Source organism: Nycticebus coucang, chromosome X (genome assembly GCF_027406575.1).
Source record: "Nycticebus coucang isolate mNycCou1 chromosome X, mNycCou1.pri, whole genome shotgun sequence".
NCBI lineage: Eukaryota > Metazoa > Chordata > Mammalia > Primates > Lorisidae > Nycticebus > Nycticebus coucang.
Window position 1 is genome coordinate 30,870,811 of NC_069804.1, and position 22,352 is coordinate 30,893,162.

Consider the following 22,352-nt stretch of genomic DNA (forward strand, 5'->3'; position numbering starts at 1 on the left):
GCACAGTGGTTACAATGCCAGACACATACACCGAGGGTGGTGGGTTCCAACCTGGCCCAGGCCAGCTAAACAACTGCAACAAAAAAATAGCCAGGCATTGTGGTGGGCGCAGTCCCAGCCACTTGGGAGGCTGAGGCAAGAGAATCACTTAAGCCCAAGAGTTTGAGGTTGCTTTGAGCTGTGACGCTACAGCACTCTACCAAGGGCGACATAATGAGACTCTGTCTCAAAAAAAAAAGAAAGAAAAGAAAAGATAAAGAAAAGAAAAAGCTCTATACTTGTTGAATGTCACATAGCTATTAAGTCGAGTAAATCCATAGTTTGAACATAACCTCTCTCCACCCGCAAAGCCTGTGTTTTCATTTGGATAGATAGGGGTTGGCAAGGCTAGAGAGAGCACTGGAAGTCATGCAGAGTAGTTTAGACTTGATATACTGGGAAGCTTGGGACAAAATGGATGATAAAGGAGAATTTAGTGTTCCATAAGGGTAGATGGGTTATTTTGAACACATCAGTATGCTGAGAACCGGTAGAAAAGCTGAGCCAAAACAAAACTCTGAAGAACTGGAAAGCTACGAAGACATTGACGAGCTGTGGAACCCCAAGACTGTGGAGAGAAGGAATCCCAGAGATGCTGCCTGGTTGCTTAACCCCTAGGGATGTCTGTAGGTTCTGAGAGGAGTATCCGAGAGGCTGAGCAGTACTTTCATAGGTCCATGAATATGTGGAGGCAAAAGGTAAAATCAGAAGCTACTGTGGGCGGCGCCTGTGGCTCAAGGAGTAGGGCGCCGGTCCCATATGCCGGAGGTGGCGGGTTCAAACCCAGCCCCGGCCAAAAACCACAAAAAAAAAAAAAAAGATAATCTGAGATTGCTAATGCCACTAGCCTAACTTCCTTTCGGAAACAAAAATGAACCTTTTTAGATGAAGACAACATCATCTAGAGCCTCAAATTATCTCTAGAATTTTTCATATGCAATGTCTGTTTTTTCATCAAAAATAACCATGCATAGGGCAGTGCCTGTGGCTCAGAGGAGTAGGGCGCCGGCCTCATATACCGGAGGTGGCAGGTTCAAACCCAGCCCCGGCCAAAAACTGCAAAAAAAGAATAATAATAATAACCATGCATCTAAAACAAAACATGTCTGTATTTTTTTTGCAGTTTTTGGCTGGGGCTGGGTTTGAACCCACCACCTCTGGCATATAGGGCCAGCGCCCTACTCCTCTGAGCCACAGGCGCCACCTACAAACATGTCTATAAACCAACAAGTGAATTAGAAACAGATTCATAAGAAATCTAGATATTAGAGTTATCAGACTTTCAAATAATCATTATTAATATCTTCTAGGAATTAACTGACAACATCGATAATCTTGGCAAGGAATTGGAAATTTTAATTTTAAAATGGCAGGTTTTACATCAAAGTAGACAATCTGAAGATGAATTCATGAACTCAAGGAGAGATCAGAACTGGAAGAGAGAGTAAATATTCAAACTGAAGCACAGAGAGACAAACTTTTTTTTTTTTTTTTTTTTTTGTAGAGACAGAGTCTCACTGTACCGCCCTCGGGTAGAGTGCCGTGGCGTCACATGGCTCACAGCAACCTCTACTCTCCGGCTTACGCGATTCTCTTGCCTCTGCCTCCCGAGCAGCTGGGACTACAGGCGCCCGCCACAACGCCCGGCTATTTTTCTGTTGCAGCTTGGCCGGGGCTGGGTCCAAACCCGCCACCCTCAGCATATGGGGCCGGCACCCTACTCACTGAGCCACAGGCGCCGCCCACAAACTTTTTTTTTTTTTTTTGAGACGAAGTCTAACTATGTTGCCCTCAGTAGAGTGCTGTAGCGTCATAGCTCACAGCAACCTCAAACTCTTGGGCTTAAGTAATTCTCTTGCCTCAGCCTCCCAAGTAGCTGGGACTATAGGCACCCACCACGCCTGGCTAATTTTTGTTGCAGTTGTCATTGTTGTTTAGCTGGCATGGATCAAGTTCAAACCCGCCACCCTTGGTGTATGTGGCTGGCACTGTAACCACTGTGCTATGGGTGCCAAGCCAGAGAAACAAACTTAGAAAATACAAAAAGAAGTCTTTCTCTCTCTTTTTTTTTTTTTTGAGATGAGTCTTGCTCTGTTGCCCTGGGTAGAGTGCAGTGGTATCATAGCTCACAGCATCCTCAAACCCCTGAACTCAAGTAATCCTCCTGCCTCAACCTCTGGAGTAGCTGGAACAACAGGTGCATGCCACAGTGCCTGGCTAATTGTTTCCTATTTTTGGTAGAGATGGGGTCTAGTACTTGTTCACACTGGTCTCAAACTCCTGACCTCAAGTGATCCTCCCACCTCAGCTTCTCAATGTGCTAAAATTATGCGTATGGGTTACTGCACGAGCCAGAAAAGAATCTTAAGAGAAATATGGAGTAAAGTGAAAAATTAGCATATTTTCAAGTAGAATTCCAGAAGAAAAGGAGAGAGTGAATGGGGCATAAGTATTTGACAGATGACGGGAGAACTTTTTTCAAAACTAACAAAAGATACCAAGCTGCAGATTCAAGAAGCACTATGATCCCTGGACAAGATACATACACAGAAAACTATATAGCTGTATAAACATATGCTGAGATCTGAAGATAAAAAGCAAAGTTTGATAATAGCTGAGGAGAAAAGATATATAATTTTCAAGAAAGAAACACTAAGACTTTCAGTTGATTTCTCAATAGAAACAAAGCCCAAATGTAATGGTATGAAAGCTTTAAAATGTTTAAAGAAAACTTCCACATAGAGTTCTATATCCAGTAAAAAAAATTCTTAAGGAGTAAAGGTGAAATATGGAGGCAAAGACAAACACAAAGAGAGAGAAATTATTGCAAGTAAACAACCCCCATTATCTTAGTCTATTCTGGCTGCTAGAACCAAATACTATAGAGCGGATAATTTATAAACAACAGAAAATTATTGTTCTGGAGGCTGGAAAGTCCAAGATCAAGGCGCCAGCAGTTATGGTGTCTGACGAGGGCTCATTCTTCCTAGATAATGCCTTCTGTATGTCCTCACATGGCAGAAGGGGCAAGAGAGCTCCCTTGAGCCTGTTTTATAAAGGCATTAATGCAGTGGTTCTCAACCTGTGGGACGTGACCCCTTTGGAGGTCGAACAACCCTTTCACAGTGGCTGCCTAAGACCATCCTGCGTATCAGATATTTACATTATGATTCGTAACAGTAGCAAAATTACAGTTATGAAGTAGCAACGAAAATTTTATGGTTGGGGGTCACCACAACAGGAGGAACTGTATTAAAGGGTGGCAGCATTAGGAAGGTTGAGAACCACTGCACTAATGCCATTCATGAGGGCCCTGTCCTCATGATTTAATCAGTTCCCAAAGGCATCAGCTTTTAATACTATCACATTGAGTATTAGGTCCAGACATTTGAATTTTGGGAGGACACCCAACATTCAGATGATAGCACCCACCAAAAGAAAAATTTAGTAGTGTTTTTCAGACAGAAGGAAAATGCTCTCAGACAGAAATTTGGCAGGAAGGAACTTGGAGTCCTAGAAAGGGTAAATGTGTAAGTTAATCTCAATGAATTTGGCTTGGTGCCTGTGGCTCAAGCAGCTAAGGCGCCAGCTACATACACCTGAGCTGGCAGGTTCGAATCCAGCCCAGGCCTGCCAAACAACAATGACGGCTGCAACCAAAAAAAATAGCTAGGCATTGTGGCTGGCACCTGTAGTCCCAGGTACTTGGGAGGCAGAGGCAGAAGAATCGCTTGAGCCCAGGAGTTGGAGGTTGCTGTGAACTGTGATGCCATGGTACTCTACCCAGGGTGACAGCTTGAGGCTCTGTCTCAAAAAAAAAAAAACTCAATGAATTTTACTGTATAAAGCAATAATGTATTGTGATGTTTAAAATATATTAAGAATGAAAAATACATGGTAACATTAGTAAATGAAAGGAATTTGGGGTAAATAAGGTGAAAGTGTTTGAGGTCCTTGTATCATCAAGGATATGCACCACTAAAAGAAGACTAAAATATAATTAACAAGCTTAAAAGGGAGGAAATGGAATAATTTTTAAAAAGAAGGCAAGAAAGGAAAAAAGGAAGGGGGGCAGCGCCTGTGTCTCAGTGGATAGGGCGCTGGCCCCATATACCGACAGTGGCGGGTTCAAACCTGGCCCCGGCCAAACTGCAACAAAAAATAGCCGAGCGTTGTGGCAGGTGCCTGTGGTCCCAGCTACTTGGGAGGCTGAGGCAAGAGAATCACCTAAGCCTAAGAGCTGGAGGTTGCTGTGAGCTGTGACGCCACAGCACTCTACCATGGGCAATAAAGTGAGACTCTCTCTCTAAAAAAAAAAAAATAAAAAAAGAAGAAAGGAAAAAAGGAATATGAAACAGGAAGGAAAGACAAATAGAAAGCATTTAAATCCAAATCTGTAAGTGGTTATATTAAAAAAAAGACAAGATTCGGGCGGCGCCTGTAGCTCAAGGAGTAGGGCGCCGGTCCCATATGCCAGAGGTGGTGGGTTCAAACCCAGCCCTGGCCAAAAAAAAAAAAAAAAAAAAAAGAGAATCGCCTAAGCCCAGGAGTTGGAGGTTTCTGTGAGCTGTGATGTCACAGCACTCTACTGAGGGCGATAAAGTGAAACTGTCTCTACAAAAAAAAAAAAAAGACAAGATTCAAGATTCTTCTCTCCACAGTAGAAACTAGCAAAGGAGCAATAGAAGCTGCTGGTGAGTTGATGGGATTAGTGCAATGACAACGAAAAGAAGGCAATTTGGCAAGACCTTTCAGAGAAAAAAGCAGAACCTGTATGTTTATACTTTGAATAAAGCATAAGGATGAGGGAAAAATAAAACAAAGCTGCAAGATTTTCAGCCTGAGAGAAGAGCCTGAATTTAAGGGGTGCCACCTGGGGATAAGAATGGCTTTCTGTTTTAGATGGGATGAGTATTAGACTTGTGATTAAAGCTAATTCCTAAACAATTCGAAATTAGATTGTTCCAAATGCAGACTTGAACGTTGATGACCTAGACGTGATCATCTCAATGTATTATAGATGGATTCACTATAGGAATGAATGTAAAATTAATTAATTCAATGAAAGTTTCAGTGTCTTCGTATGTTCCAGGTTCTGTGATAAGCCCTGGCATATAGTGACAAACCAGCAAGACCTGGTGCCTGCCTTTGTGTCACAGAAGCTAAGGATAGGAATTTGGGAGCTAGAAAGAGAAAGGGGACTAGAAAATGAGGAGCGAGGAGTAATTAGCTAGGAAGAGAAGTACTAAGTAATGACAAGAATAGAGTCTGCCTCCAGTCTATTTCATCCAGGAAAACACTAACATGTCATATCTCCATATAGGTCTTGAGCTGAGAACATCTTACATCTTTAGCAGCTTTATGTTAAAGCAACACCTGGTAGGATGGATGGAAACAGTTCAGATTTTCACATGTATTTGTCTTTGAGCTTCTTTGGCTTTGTGTTTATCACAGACCGTAGATGCTGTACTTTTTTTTCTCTCTCAGTCTTAGTTTAGGCCGCTATAACAAAAATACCATACACCAGGAGGCTTAGCAGAAGTTTATTTCTCACAGTTCTGGAGGCTGGGAGTTCAAAAGGAAGGTTTCTGCAGATTGGGCGCCTACCTGCTTCCTGGTTTGCAGAGGACCATCTTCTCATCCTCGGAGGGCGGACAGCAGAGAGAAAGAAAGCATGCTCTCTCCTGTCTTTTTATAACGATAAAATAATAATAACTAATCATATCCGTGAGGTCTCTGTCCTGATGACTTAATTACCTCCCAAAGAGCCCATCTCCTGATCCTATCACATTAGGTTTAAGATTTAGACAGGAAATTGGAAGGGACACAAACGTTCAGTCCAGAGCATTCTCTTTGTGTGTTTCCTTCCATCCTTCTTCTCTCATACATCTCTGTCACTCTAGGCCTGTCCTTCTCATCTTCATTTTCCTCTGGCTTTACTTACCAAATTATATAACGTATGAGCAATATTTATTTCAAACAAACACATGAGAGGAACAGCTTATGATTCTCTTTTTAATTTTTTTTTTTAATCTGGCCTTCTTTGTTTATGGTTCAGGGGTACTTGATAAAGTAGTGAATTCATTCACCCCCATGAGAGTAACAGAAAAAATCAAGATAGGAGAGTTTCAGGATACCATTGGTGGCTGTGGTGTAAGCTCACTGCAGAAGTTGACTGAAAAAGGCTATTCTTACTTACAATAAAGATGTGTTTACCGACATCGTTTCTAACAGGTACAGTTGTAAGCATAGAAAAATGGGTCTGTTGAGGCACAGATAGCTTGTTTTAGAAGTTCCGAATATTTTTAGAATGTACGTGTTACTTCTGTGATTTGCAAGGTAAACATTAGTGTGGTATCTAAAATGGGGAAGTGTCACTTTGCATCACTGCTTCCTAACCACTGTGCAATGACGCAGCCATGTATTATGATGACCTCATTGGTGGATTGGCGACAGCTTTTTGGACCTTTGGCTTCTCTTGCCTCTCTTCAGTTATCCTCATCCCCACGATACTTTTGTCTGTCCTTTTTAGTATTATCTTCATCAACGTGCCTTTCAGAAGGGTTCCCTCCACCTACATATTTTCATTCCAAAACCAGCTTTAATAGGGGTCTGTGTAACTGGCTGTCCTCTAAGTATTATTGAAAAATATTTAAGTTTACAAATAAACTACAGACTAAACTGAAAAAGAAGCACAGAACTACCCATGTGGTTCAAATGTGGAGTGGGGGAAGGCTTGAATGAGTGATAGTATATTTTCACACACATTTCCCTGATGCGCCAGGGAAGTGTTCAGTCCTAACTAGAATGGCCCAAGTGTTTTCTCCCTTATTGGCCAGTTTGGGTCACTCATGACAGCAGCTGATTGGTATGTATGGCAAGCATAGTGGGATATGACCCTCACTCTGATAGGACTGTAATTCATGATTTAATATAAAAGGACCATTGGTAGTAGGTACTAATCCAGTGAAGCAAGAGTCACTGATTTGGCCAGGCATGGTGGTTCACACCTATAATTCTAGCACTCTGGGAGGCCAAGGCAGGTGGATTGCTTGAGTCATGAGTTCAAGACCAGCCTGAGAAAATCGAGACCCTGTCTCTACTAAAAATAGAAAAACTGATGCAAGCGGATCGCTTGAGCCTGAGTTGGAGGTCACGGCACTCTACCTAGGGCGACAGCATGAGACTCTGTCTCAAAAAAAAAAATTTCTTTTAATCACTAATTTAAGATTTTTAGTATATTTTTTAAAAACCCACAAAAATCATTTCTTTGTCTCTGAAAACTTTTTTCCTTATTTAAATGATATTGCAAACATTTTTTTCCTAAGATGTTGAATTTAAAGTTTCCTATGACACCTAACTCTTTATGCAGAGTATTGCACATTTAAACACTGGTCATCTTTTTTACCTTTTTTTCCTAACATACTGATTAATGCTGGGCCAGTGATTAAATATATGTGATCCTCTGTTGAGATCTGAAGGAACTTTACACTCAGTCCTTTTACCTTTTCTGGAATGGGTCATGTTTCAAGAAATCAGCATGAAAGAAAACCAAAGATGACAACCCACCTAAAACTTACAAGCATGCTTGAGCTTAAACAATAAAAGTATTTTTTCTCATATTGTTTCTTTGGAAGGAAGTAGCTTTTTTACTTTTTTAAAATCTAGAGTATTCACTTTATTAAGATCTACTTATTTTCCATTATCAAGTCTTTTATTACAAGGTTCTTTGAAAGCCTTATACCTCCTTTAATTCTGGGCAAGGAAATATTGCTATATTTTGCGGCGAGTGAATTCTTCAGCTCTGGCTAATATGCATAAAAAGAAACCAACTTAGATTTCAACTTTGAGGTTTCCAATCTTTAATATGGTTTCCAATCTTTTTTATCCCATTTAAGACTCTATCATAGAGATTTAATTCTGGTTTCAGATTCAGGGTTCAAATTCTGGCTTTTCCAGTTTTTACTGTTCATACCTGTTCCCTTGACAGTTAAACTGGGGAGATTAAAAGTATGAACCCCAGAGGCTTGAGGTGAATATCAGTGAGTTAATATAAGATCTGACAAGTTCACAAACTTATCTAGAAAAAGTACTACATACCTCCCTATGGTCACCTTTGAAGCATTCCCCTTAGGAAGCTATGTACCTTTGAATTGCTTCAAAGGGTGGACTAGGCACTGGCGTCCACCCTTTCTGTGTATAGCTCCCCGAGGGGAGTACTTTGAAGGACCATAGTGACATTCAGCAATAAGACTTGCAGCACTTGTTCTAGTGTGAGTTCGCAAATTTAATCGTCTGACCTCTTACATGGAGGATACTTAAAACACTGCCTGGCAGACTATAAGCCTTCAGTTAGCGTTAACCATGGCCACTGTTCTGAATTGGCTGATAGCCTTTTTAATCCAATAATGCCAGGTGAAATAATTGATTTATACCTGACAAGCGTTCCTAGGGGAAATACAGTACCTGCCTGGGGTCACCTACAGTCAGATCATTCATTGGCATTTTTACGCCTAAGAGCCAAAATAGGTTAGAGCCTCCACCTTTTGGCATATATGTACTTATGTGTTTGTGTGTGCGCCCTGCATGTGTGCACACATGTGTATGAGAGGAAATGGGTTTTAACTTATTCCTTCCTTGCCTATTCTCCATTTTTCTTTTGGCCCCACCTGTTTCTGAAAATGTCATCAGATGGGCAGTCATCAGTATCCTCTCTTCCTCTTTGCAGACAACCTCTTACTATACAGCTTATTAATAGCTTAATTTTTGGCAAATGGTAAAACCTAGCAATTAAATCTGTTTTATGATTACTTTGTCTCTTATGGGGGAACAACCCAGTAACACCTTGCATAACTGTCAGCAGTCCCCTGCTTAGGATGTGTTCCATAACCTGGTATGTCACCTTCATCTCACTTCCTATCACCCTAGAAGCTCTTCATAACAAATCATCTCAGAAGAGATTTATTTTATTTTATTTTTTTGACACAGTCTCACTTTGTTATCCTTAGTAGAGTGCTGTGGCATCACAGCTTACAGCAACCTCTTATGCTCAAGCCATTCTCTTGCTTCAGCCTCCTAAGTAGCTGGGACTACAGGTGCCCGCCACAACACCCGGCTATTTTTAGAGATGGGGTCTTACTGTTGCTCAGGCTGGTCTGGAACTCCTGAGCTCAAGCAGTCCACCCACCTTGGTCTCCTAGAGTGCTAGGATTATAGGCATGAGTCACCGCACCCAGCCTCAGAGGAGATTTATTATTTGCCTTTGTTTCTAGTCAAGTGGAAATAATTTAGATGATCTCTGTGGGGTTTTTTGTTTAGATTTCATTTTGTTTCTTAGATGCTTTTTCCTTATATTGTTACAACTAACCAAAAATTATGCAAATTTGTGAAGTTTTATCCTAAATAGTCTAAAAATAATTTTTTCTTCTGTCTAACCGTGGTGCATGAAGATTGAAGTGACTACATTTCTCTTCATTCTGAAAAGGTTCTTTTTGTTTTCACTCTGTCACTCCGGGGAGAGTGCCATGGCACAGCAATCTCAAACTCTTAGGCTCAAGAGATGCAGTTGCCTCAGCCTCCCAAGTAGGTGGGACTACAGGCATTCACCACCATGCCCAGCTAGTTGTTTTTTTGTTTGTTTGTTTTCTATTTTTAGTAGAGACAGAGTCTCACTCTTGTTTGGGCTGGTCTCAAGCTCCCGACCTCAAGCAGTCCACCTGCCTTAGCTTCCCAGAGTGCTGGGATTACAGGCATGAGCCACCACACCCGGCCCTGGCCTAAAGCTTTTTTGTTTTTGTTTTTCAAAACAAACTACCCTGTTTCCCCCAAAATAAGACAGTGTCTTATTTTAAGGTGTGCTCCCAAAGATGCGCTAGGTCTTATTTTCAGGGGACGTCTTATCTTTCCTGTAAGTAGGTCTTATTTTTGGAGGATGTCTTATTTTCGGGGAAACAGGATAAATCTATTATACATTGGATGTGACTTTGTTGAACACAAGTGAGTTTCAGATCATCCAGGTTTGGTTTTTTTTTTTTTAACCTATTCATTTGATGATCTGGACAATTTAATTTCAGTGTACTTGGTGTGGGTTTGGGACATGCCTTCTAGAAGTAGGTTGTATAGCATTCTGGATTCCCAAGCATCTATTTTCCTTTTTTTTTCCCCTAATGGCTTTGAAAGTTAGCAATTCCTTGTTCCCTCTAGAAGTGTTGTCCCTTTACCTTTAGCCACCCTACTAGGAAAGTGCTTTCTTGGGGCCCTGACCTCCCAAAGCAGCCATTTCAGGTCTTGCTGCAGATGGCCACAACAGAGATTGTAGCATGCTCCTTCTCGTTCCTTTCTAGTTGTGCTCCCTCAGTACATCACACATCGTTTCAGTTTAGTGCTGGAATGAGCAGTCAGTAACCAACTAAGCCACTTGTCTAATCATAATGCATGTGGTAGGCACGAGTCATCCTGAAGCAAGAAGCAGGTATTTACCTGCTCTTCATCCAAGTGGACATACTATTGAACTAGAAATTCAAACTGGACTTCTTTTGTTCCCCTTCTACTCCATGTCTCTTCCTTTTCTTTTTCTACACTCAAATGTGTAGAAAAATACTCATTCTGATGAACTTGCCCAAGTGATCTACCATGTCCTAAGTAGTCAACAAGGGACCTTGAATCTGGCCATCTCTAGCATGAATTGCCCTTATTTCTCCTAATGCTCCAGCTGCTCCAGTTTCTCCTGGCCCTTCAGTTCCAGTTGGCGTTGTTCCCTCTGGCTCTTCAGTTCCAGCTGCTGGTACTTCCTCAGGTATTGGTGCTCTGGCTGTTGTTCACTTCCCCGCCTTCCAACTCGGACATGTTGGGAGAAATTGACTGCTGCCACTGGATCTCAATCTATCACTTCTTTTGATTGTTCTCAGAAATTACCAACGTGAGTGGCTTAAGCCCTCCAGCTTGGGGTCTTCTCTTTGGCTTTTGGTCTCCTCTTCTGCAAATCTAATTCCGCCATCTTAGCTTCTTTAATGAGTTTTCTAATTTGTTGTTCTTAATTCAATTAATTTTGAGCATTTGTGAATTGCTTGGTAGTGTACCAACCACTGACATTTCTCCTTGACAGTTTTACTAATTAATTTCATGTATTCTAATTCATGTATTGCCTTAGTCTTTGGCTATGAAAACAAAGTAAATGTTGTGACAGCCTTCTGTGATCATTGAACAACAGAAGAAGAATTCTGGAGACCAACTAGTCCACCCTCCTTAATTTATATTTAGGAAAACCACACCAAGAAAGAAAAGACTTGCCTAAGTCACATAGCTTGTTGGTGGCAAAGCCAAATATAGAACTTTGGTTTCCTGATATCACATCCAGTGTTTTTATTCATTGTGGTAAAGATATAACTCCATGGATACCACTGTTGTCAGTCATAACTATAAACTTTCAATTGAATAATAAAGTGCCCAGTTACCTAAATGGTCCTTGTCAAGGAGTAATAGGGTTATAGAGCCATTGGGACTTAGGGAGTGACCTGATTGTCATTTTTTGATTTGTTTTAAGTAAATGATTAGAATCTATCTAATATCCTAAAGAACATGCACGTCCTAGAAAAGATATTTTCATGTTTTAGTATTATACTAAATAACTCAGGGTAATTTTCCTGGACCTGTGACCAGAATCCTGTAAGATCGTGCCTGGGTGTGTGATTTCAAAGTTTTCCAGGTAGTTCTGATATACTTTCTAAGTAAGAACCACTGCTGTAGAGTCCAGCAGTGTTTCTCAAAGTGGGGCCACCACTTTCAAATAACAGATCTCTGCTCCCCATTCCCAGATCTACTATCCCAGAATTTCTGGGAACAGGGCCTACCTTTAATCTCCTGAGTGGTTGTTATGTCCATTAAAATATGAAAAAGCACTGGTCTAGAAGGTTTTAAGTCATTAAACAAAAAGCCTAGAGCAGTGGGTTTCAAATGTATTTGTTCATGTCCCTTAGTGAGAAATATATTTTACATCATGATTCAGCAAATCCATATAACTAAAACAAACATTTCACAAATCAATATTTATCTTGCCAAGTGCACTGAACTCTATATTTTCCATTCCAATTCATCCTATTTCATTTTGTTTAAAGTAGCTAATCAAAACTCACTAAACTGATTTATAAACTCATAGTTCACTGCAGTTTTAAACACTAAGGATTAAGATATGCTTGGTAATTCTACCTGTCACAGATTTAAAACTTTTCTAATTGTACTTTTTCCAATTACTCCTGTTAAGCCTGTAACACCTCCTAGAGTTGCTTACCTATATAACGAAGGTCCACTTTTGTCACAGTCATACAGTATTGCCACTGTGTAAAAAGTGTATTGCTGTTGTTTCCTGGACATGGGAGATATTGCCACCTCCACGATGGTATCACTAATGGCTTGCATCAATCACAGTGTAAACAATAGAAATCTCAACCTCAACTAAATGAAGTTTTTTCATTTGAAAAAAAGGAAATTTTTTTGCTCATGGAACCAGTGATCCAAGGGAAGCTTAGGTCAGGTGTGCTGTTTGGTGCTGTTAGTTCAGACAGTGTCACTTGCATCCCCCCTGAAGTCTGCCTTTCCTGGGATGGCTCCTGCTATGGCAGATTCAGCTCTCCCTTCATGGGGGCAGCAGGCCCCAAGCCACACACTGCCAAGCTCAGCTGAGAAGAGGGAATCTTGCAGACTGAGCACAAATCTCAATCAGGCTATTTGACCACATACACTCTCCTGAACCAGTCACTGAGGTCCAGACCCAATCCTGGAGCTAGGGGTAGGATCAAATCGCAGGAAAATCCTGTGGCTGAAGATGAGAGAAAGCTGATTTCCTAAAGAGAATTTGAAATACTGCTCCAAGATGCAGGACTAAGTAGATCCTGAGCAGCAAATGCAGATGTCATCTATAGGCCAACTATTTTCAGGGCCTTTCTCTTTCTCCTTCTACTTTCTCGGTTGCGATGCATCTTTTCTTGCTGCTTATCATACCTATGGAAACCACTATCTTGTCCTGAAGTCCCCGATTTAAATCTCATGAGAGGTAGCCACTGTCAAAAGCAAATATTTCCTCTAGGGAAATGACGGTTTAAATAATTAGAAAGAATTGAGTAAAATTTACTGAAGGAAAGAAAGACCTGGTTTACAAATGAAGAGAACAGAATAATGTAGTTAGGAATGAATCAAACTAGACAATTACTGCCAACATTCAAATGTGTAGTGGAAAAGCTTGTATAATCTTCCCTGGAGACCTTTAAATAGACTACAGGCCTCAGTTTTTACTGGAGGCATCTGAGCACAGTATCCTAAAAAGTATCAAATGACCACTAATAGATTTAAAGTTATAAAAATTATATACAAAACTTTAATCTGACAACTAAAGCTCAGCTGACTCTATCAGTGACCTTACACAACTGCTTTATGTACCATTTAAGGTTTTCTTTTTCTCAAGCCTTCTATCATGAAGTAAAACAGAAATACTTTCTACTAGGGGATCAGAAAGTGGATGATACCCCGTTTCCCCGAAAATAAGACATCCTCCAAAAATAAGACCTACTTACAGGAAAGATAAGACGTCCCCTGAAAATAAGACTTAGTGCATCTTTGGGAGCAAACCTTAATATAAGACACTGTCTTATTTTCGGGGAAACAGGGTAGCTATTTTGAGTCATTAAAATGGAGATGTTTCTGTACCAATCCAGCACAGAGAAAAAAAATGGTGACTTTAAAAAAAAAATTATTTCAATGATTTGGGGTATAGTATACTTTAAAAGATTTTAATGTAAATAAACATTTCATACATGCGAGACTAAATCTTTTGTTCCCTTAATAATAGGATCGTGTTCTCTACTTTGTCTTTGTCACAAATTGCTCCCACATTTTTTAAGATACATACTTTATACATGATACAGTGATCCTGGGCTGTGGATTTGACGCTGGCAACTAGCCTGCTTAGCTTTCAGATCTTGTGTGCTAAGGAAATCCATATTCCAATTTTTTTTCTATAAAAAGAATATAAAATAAATGCCCTGAGGTTTGTATTGTTCTCCTAACTTGGTCTATAATTTTGCATAAAAGCTTTAAATTCTCTCTTGTAAATTTATTCTCTTCTAACAATATGTTCATTCATTCTAATTTTCTAATTTCTGTCTCTTGAAAGCTATAGCATTTGAATTGCTTATAGAAACTAATCAGTCTCCTATCCTTGACAGTGATTTCATTAAGTTCTTATTTTTTAATGCTGTTTTTCATATGTATTATTATATTTTGATCTCTAGTATGGCTTGATCTAAGAACCCAGTCTACCGTCGAGACTCTTAGTAAAAGAATTCCAGGAAATAATAACTTTGTCAAGGTAAGAAATCTCTTCAAAAGTATATAAGAGTATTCGTTTAAAAAAATTTGCAGATTTCACCAAAAAGACCATCTAGGCCTTGCATCTATGGCATAATAATTATTTCATACAATTAATATTTTCCTCAGATAATTGAGGTCAACTCAAGTCTTTCCCTTCCTATCTTTCTTGTCCTATAGTATATTAGAACAAAAGTACCCCAATATGGACCCCTGATTTAACTATGCTTTCCAAATCCATCCGTATTGCTTTCTACAATAATTTATTGTAGAAAATTATTCCAAATCCATCCCTGTTGCTTTCTTTTCTAGAAAAAGTCCTAGGTGCTTTTGAGTTTTTAGACATCTGAATTCAGGGAGAGAGAGAGTAGAAGATGCTCTAGCCCTTTATTGACCTCCTTTTCCACTTTCTTCATATGAAGAAGGGTAGTAAAAATTGCCTGGTTTTCAGTCCTTATTTACATCTCTCTTCAGATAAAGGAAGGGAGAGAGAATTTTTTTTTTTTTTTTTGAAATAGACAAGGCATTTTTCTTTTTTTTTTTTTTTTTTTTTTGGTTTTTGGCTGAGGCTGGGTTTGAACCCACCACCTCTGGCATATGGGACCGGCGCCCTACTCCTTGAGCCATAGGCGCCGCCCAAGGCATTTTTCTTAACAAGGTCAAGGCCAGGTTCTTCTAGTATTCAAAAGAAAGTTCCCATTTTTTGGTGGTTTTTTTTTTTTTTTCTTTCTTTCTTTCCAGTTTATCTCTTTTTAATTTGTCAGTGGGACTAATGGCATTTGGTTCTGAAACTAGTATTTAAATCCTATTAATTGTCACAATCTAAGAAACCATTCCATGCTCCCCATCCCACCCAACAACTTCAGGCATGTCCTGACTAAGCCATTTTCTATTCTGCTGTCTTTGTTATCCTGTCTAACCGTCACCCCTACCTCCAGCTGGACTCTTCTTTAAGGGACACGTGTTTTTCACTATGATGCCATTTCAGACAACTTTTACACTTTCTACCTATATCATGAAAATAAGATATTATATACTACCTCATTTTGGCTTTGTGGCATCTTCTCGGGTTATCCTATGGGATAATCTTTGGTCCTTCAAATCAAATAAGAACATTTTCTTAGGCTCAGCACTCATAGCACAGTGGTTACAGCGCCGGCCACATGCACTGAGGCTGGCATATTCAAACCCAGCCCAGGCCAGCTAAACAACCATGACAGCTGCAACAAAAAAGAAAAAAGTAGCCGGGCATTGTGGTGGGCGTCTGTAGTCCCAGCTACTTGGGAGGCTGAGACAAGAGAATAGCTTGAGCCCAAGAGTTTGAGGTTGCTGTGAGCTGTGATGCTACCGCACTCTACTGAGGGCAACATAGTGAGACTCTGTCAAAAAAAAAAAAGAATATTTTTGGAAATCATTTCCTTCCATTACTTTTGAGCATTGATTCTTTTAATTTTTCTAGGAAAGCTATAAAACCTTGAGTTAAGATTCTTAACGTATAGGTTGCATTACATTTTTAAATCCTTTAGTTTGAGTTTTCTTACAAAACATACTCATGTGAGATAAGAAGGAAAAAGGTATCACTATGTGGAGTTAAGCAATAAATAGGAATAGGAATCAAGGAGGGGAAATAGTTGCGTTATTTTTGTGTATGTATTTTCTTAACCACTTAACTTTAAACATCCTTTACAAATAAATTTAATATTTAATATATTAACACAAATAAGAGCTAAGACATGACCCAGTCTCAAGAGAGATTGATAAACTTACACGTGTTTTATTTTTTACCCTTTAACCTTTATTAGGTCCACATCCCTTTGTTCGGTGTATTTGCTGAATTTAGGCAACCGCTTTTTTACACAGAGCAACTCAGCAGTCTAGCCTGAGCAACAGAGTGAAACTCTGTCTCAAAAAAGAAAGAAAGAGCCTGTGGCTCAATAGGTAGGGCACTGGCCCCATATACCAAGGGTGGCGGGTTCGAACTCCGCCCCGGCCAAACTGTAACAAAAAATAGCTGGGTGTTGTGGTGGGCGCCTGTAGTCCCAGCTACTCAGGAGGCTGAGGCAAGAGAATCTCCTAAGCCCAGGAGTTGGAAGTTGCTGTGAGCTGTGATGCCACAGTACTCTACCGAGGGCGACATAGTGAGACTCTGTCTCAAAAAAAAAAAAAGAAAGAAAGAAAGAAAATTAATGTCTGTGTTGTCACTATCTAATTATAGGCCACTGTGTTATTAAATTTTCTCTTTACCTTGCTGCATGGCTGCTCTTTGAACTGCAAGCATATCGGCCTGATCTTTGTTCACGAGCATACTTTTCTGAGCCATGAGGCAGAAGTATTTTTATTCGGTAATACTATAGGATTGCCTTTAGGGCCATTAAATACTTTGTGATTTGTTGAATTCTTTGGTGGTTTTGTTTTAAACGGTTACAAATGTAATTTACTGACTGAACGTCATGACTGTTTTAGTCCAAGACAGGCCTTCCACTTAGCACTTACTTCAGTGCAGTGAAACTTCGCTGGATCCTTGACAATGTGAGACAAGTTCAAAAGGCTGTTGAAGAAAACAGAGCTCTTTTTGGGACCATTGATTCATGGCTTATTTGGGTATGTTTAAATACAACATAGATATGGAGAATTTGTTTAAAAAAATTTTTAGACTGCCTTGCCTGATGTTTTCTACAAACAGTTCCACCTTTTCAGTTTGTAGCATTCTTAAGAAAAACCACTGAAGCAGCAACAGAGCATTTCAGCTTCCAGTTGAGAGGCATTTTTGCCTAGTTCCTTTTTATTTCTTCTTACCTTATTTCAATGAAAATGGAGGATAATTGCTAAACTATATATCTCATATCTATTGTATTATCATTAGGATAAGTACTTTAGGTAGCCTTTCTTTTTTGCCTGTCACACTTCTTTTCGTACTAGCCATTTCTTAGAAGAAATAACTATTTAACGTAATAAAATGCCTAGGCTACTTTTACATGCGCCTTCAACATTACACAGCTGTCTTGTGTATAATCAAGGTATAACATGACACTAAATCATAGTGAAAACTTTTGTTATAGAATCTTTTTGCTTAAGCTGAACATAAATGAGTAAGAACTAACATTTCAAACATTTCAAAGATAGATCTTTAAAGTACATGGCCATTGGTGGTAGTGTTGGTTTATCTGTCTCTCTCTTTCTCTCTCTCGCTTTGTTATTTTTATTATGGGCATTTGCCAGCGTTTCCCAAAGTAGAATAGTGTAACGAACCTCTATAACAGTGAGCCAGCTACAGCAATCACCAACCTATGGCCAATCTTGTGTCAGCTATACTCACAAACTTGTCTCCCCACAGATAATTTTAAAGCAAATCCCAGACATACAAGTTCATTTGTAAATACTTCAGTAAGTATGTGATGATCTTTTTCAACATTCAAGGGCATGTTGTCCCTGTTGTCACTTGCTAGATCCACAGAGCAGGTCCTTCAGAACCACTACCAAGTAAGAAGCTCCTTCTCCACCTCTCCCTGTGCTTGGCCAGCGCAGGTTATGTTTTGTGTTCATGGTCAGCTCTTCATGTGTGTCAGTCACAGTTGGATGAATAGTTTTGACAATTGTCTTGAACCAGAAAAAGGCAGGATGTAGCAATTGTGAGCTGCAGGAGACTCAAAAGGAACGCATTTTTGGCTGTACACCAGAGGATGTGGCTTATCCACCTTTGTTTCTTTCTTACCTTGAAATTATTTCCACCTAAAGCAGTATTTTTCAATTTTTTATCTCATGGCACACTTGAACCTATAGTTAAACTTCCCTGGCACACTTAAATTATGTTGATCAAAAAAAATAGTTTTTTTAAAAAAAAAGAATATACTTACTGTGCTTTGAACTTCTTTCAAAAGTAATTTAATTAACGATCTTTAAAAATTTGCATGGCACACTGGTAGAAAAATTACTGACCAAAAGGAAGGCAGCCATGTTTCCAGTTCAGGTATTGACGGAATGCACGAGAAAGAGCTTTTGAAACTCTGCTTTCAGGATATATGCTTGGGCGAGTGCAGACATAGCCCAGTACAAATTTTAGTATTCATTTTATTTCAGATTAATATAAGGGTACATAACAATCAGGTTACATTATTTGCATTTGGGTAAAATGTCTCAGTAGCAATTTTTTATATTGATTACATATTGAAAAGTTTGCATATATTGGATTAAATAAAACGTACAGTATTAAATTAATATCAACTGTTTCTTTGTGCTCTTTTAGCATAGTTAGTAGAAAATTTAAAATTACATATTTGGCTCATATTTTATTTCTGTTGGACACTGCTGAAAACTAGGTAACTTAAATATTTCATCCTTTTGCTTTATGTGCTCTGCTGCTGATTATGGCCCTTAACAATATACAATTTAAGTTGCAAATAAGTACAAATTTAACCTTTTTTAAAAATTCTGTTTAGAGTTTGACAGGAGGAGTCAATGGAGGTGTCCATTGTACGGATGTAACAAATGCAAGTAGGACGATGCTTTTCAACATTCATTCCTTGGAATGGGATAAAGAGCTCTGCGAGTGAGTTGTGTTTTGCTCTAAATATAGTTTCCCAATACATTATCTATTTATAACCTAAATCCTACTGTCTTCAGTTGTCACTGGAGCACCAAAATGTAGCTCTTGACATTTCACCTGCAATATGAAGGTCTATGTTGTGTGTTTTTCTAAAAAAGACTATTACTGCAAATATCATAAAACAGGCCATGTTAATTATTCTTCATGGAGGATTAGGATCTTTTATAAAAGTACTTTGGATTCTGTGTGCTTTTTAATTTTATTGTTTGGTGGCATACAGGTAGAATTTAAATATCCAAGCATATACAACTGCATTCTGCTAGCTTCAGTATTCATTACTGACTCTATAGTCAAATACATTCATTTTCTAATTGTTAATTATATTTTTTACATTTAAATACATATAAATGTTTCCAGATGTTTATTTAAAAAAACCCCGGTGTTAAATACCCAATCTTATTGTTTTTCAGATTTTTTGGAATTCCAATGGAAATTCTTCCAAATGTTCGGAGTTCTTCTGAGATCTATGGCCTAATGGTAAAAAAGAAAAAAAAAGCTTTTCATTTACACAAACCTTTGCTATTCAGAATTTATAGTCACTTGTGTTATGTTTCATTTGTTTATTTTTTTTTTATTATTTCTTTTTTTTTGAGACAGAGTCTCTCTTGGTCATTCTCAGTAGAGGTAGAGTGCCTAGAGGTAGAATGCTGTGGTGTCATAGTTCACAGCAACCTCCAACTCTAGGACTCAAGTGATTCTCTTGCCTCAGCCTCCCAAGTAGCTGGGACTACAGGCACCTGCCAAGATGTCTGCTATTTTTAGAGACGAGGTCTCATTCTGGCTCAGGCTGATCTCGAACCTGTGAGCTCAGGCAATCCACCCACCTCGGCCTCCCAGGTGGCTCACACCTGTAATCCTAGTTCTCTGGGAGGCCGAGGCGGGTGGCTTGCCTAAACTCAGGAGTTTGAGACCAGCCTGAGCAAGAGTGAGACCCCCATCTCTAATAAAAATAGGAAAAGTAGCCAGGCATTGTGGTAAGTGCGCATAGTCCCAGCTACTTGGGAGGCTGCAGCAAGAGGATCACTTGAGCCCAAGAGTTCGAGGTGAGCTACGTGTGAGCTATGACACCATGGCAATCTACTGAGGGCAACAGTATGGACTCTGTCAAGAAAAAAAAAAAAAAAGAAACAATTTGGTATTTCCAAAGTAATTGTATAAATTAAAAACCTTCAAGTCCTTATTACCAATTGGTTTTAGACCTTTAAACTTTGAGTAATTAAAATATTAATGGGATAATCTAATGCCAGATGATGGCATAGGAATGTTTGAGCCAGTTTAGTCTTTCAATCCAAATATGAATAACTATTCAACTAATAACGGATAGCTGTGATATCCGTTTTTAATTTAGAGGGGAACTCTTCACATTTTAGTGGTATTTTTGTTTTCCTTTGAATCTCTGTTAATGGCCAAACTATGTTATATATTAGATTCTTTGTCCACCTACACAAAATTTAGCAAAGAAACTGAAAGCAGAGTCTGTTTCTGATTTGGGATTGCTAATTAAACTGGTTTCACTATGGACATGTTTACTGTTGCTCTCATTGAAACCCAGAAAAAATGTAGTTTCATCAAAAACTGTGCTTAGCATCATTGAGAGTCTGTGGTTACACATTAGTAATGAAAACCTCTAGGAGGATTTGAACTGGTGTTTGAGCATAAAAATCTGGAATTTACAATAAAACTTTAGAGTTAATGACTGTATTCTTTGGATAAAACTTGAACAAGAATTTTTAACTGTCTCACTTATAATAAAGCTTTTTAAGACAACATAAAATTTCTTAAGGGAAGCATAGTCACTGCTTATCTTTAAAAAAAAGTGCTTCAGTGATTTCATGGTTGTGAACAAACTGACTTGGGTCAGGGAAAAAGAAGTTATTCTTAAGAAATAGTTTTAGAGGGCAGCGCCTGTGGCTCAATGAGTAGGGCACCGGCCCCATATACCAAGGGTGGGGGGTTCGAACCCGGCCCCGGCCAAACTGCGACAAAAAAAATAGCCGGGCGTTGTGGCGGGCGCCTGTAGTCCCAGCTACTTGGGAAGCTGAGGCAAGAGAATCTCCTAAGCCCAAGAGCTGGAGGTTGCTGTGAGCTGTGATGCTACAGCACTCTACCGAGGGCGACAAAGTGAGACTCTGTCTCAAAAAAAAAAAAAGAAACAGTTTTAGAGGACAGTTGAAAAAAAGCATTTAACTGGCTTAGTTTTCTCTTATACTTAAAATATTGTGTGTGCTTCTACCCTTCTTTCTCCCCTTGCTGACTATAGAAAATCTCTCATAGCCCGGTGAGTAGGTTGCCCACCAATTATGTACCCACTCATTTGGAAAAGATACAGTGCGTTTCCATTTATCTTCAGGCCCATAGGAGTTCATTAATTAAACCAATGTATCTAGAATTTCCATGGTCTTCCAAATTATTAGAAGCTCTAGTCAGATTTTAATTTTTTTCAAAAAAAGCTCTCAGTGATCTTTCTAAACTAAAAGACTACCATGGTAGTTTCCTGGAATGAGATATTTCAATGTTGCCATTACAAAGTACAGTTGCAATATGCTTTGTGCTTTAACAGTTGCAATATGCTTTGTGCTTTAGCATAATATGGAAATTATATACAGTTTTTAAATGTTGTAAGCATCTGTCTTAAATGACATTTTGACCAGCCTTTCAGACCAGTTAGTTGGAAATGCACTGTCACTTTTTCTGCATGCTTCATCAGAGGCTGTCCCAGGAATCCCTCAGAGATTCCCTCCCCATGAAGAAAAAGGAGTGTTTTGTAGGGCACCTGCACCATATGCCGGAGGTGGTGGGTTTAAACCCAGACCCGGCCAAAAAAAAACTGCAAAAAAAAAGAAAAAGGAGTGTTTTATGTGGCTGAACACACAGCGAATCTGCTGATAGTTTGTTCATTTTGAAAGTATAAGCAAAGACTTTTGTTAGTATTTAAATATATCAGTACAGCCTCTAGGCTTCCTATTGCTTCACTTTAAGCCTTTTATGAAATTTATCCATTACTTAGTATCCAGGTTCAGATTTTCAAAGACTATATATAGTACATAAAAAGAGCAGGTGTTGAATTAACCAGAAAGCATGAAAGAAATAAAATAATAGCAGGTATGTAAAGGTCCTTTTCGATTTTGTAAAGGGTTTCTACGTATATGCTATTATTTCCTAATCATCACCATGCGAGGGGCATTCTAGTCATCCCCCACTTTATCAGATAGGGTGCCTGCTGACAGTTCCCAGGCACAGGAGACTTGCTCTAAAACTATAGACCAGTCAATCCAAAGCTTTAGTTTGGTAGTCTTCCTAGTATATCACTCCTACTTCAGGGATTACGTTTCTTAATTTCCCTAATTCTTTA

At 39.2% G+C, this 22,352-nt stretch overlaps 1 protein-coding gene across 7 annotated transcripts in view; it reads left to right on the forward strand.

Moving 5' to 3' along the window:
• Positions 1-22,352, forward strand: part of GK (glycerol kinase) — an 82,875-nt gene that overhangs the window by 25,465 nt on the left and 35,058 nt on the right. For 2 of the 7 annotated variants that reach the window (XM_053579307.1, XM_053579310.1), the window contains exons 5-10: positions 10,751-10,834; positions 14,322-14,398; positions 16,861-16,998; positions 18,834-18,943; positions 19,411-19,477; positions 21,261-21,278. In XM_053579307.1, coding sequence (XP_053435282.1) covers positions 10,751-10,834; positions 14,322-14,398; positions 16,861-16,998; positions 18,834-18,943; positions 19,411-19,477; positions 21,261-21,278 — 494 coding nt within the window. The remainder of the gene's footprint in view (positions 1-10,750; positions 10,835-14,321; positions 14,399-16,860; positions 16,999-18,833; positions 18,944-19,410; positions 19,478-21,260; positions 21,279-22,352) is intronic. The other 5 variants (XM_053579309.1, XM_053579312.1, XM_053579311.1 and 2 more) reach the window with 3 other exon arrangements.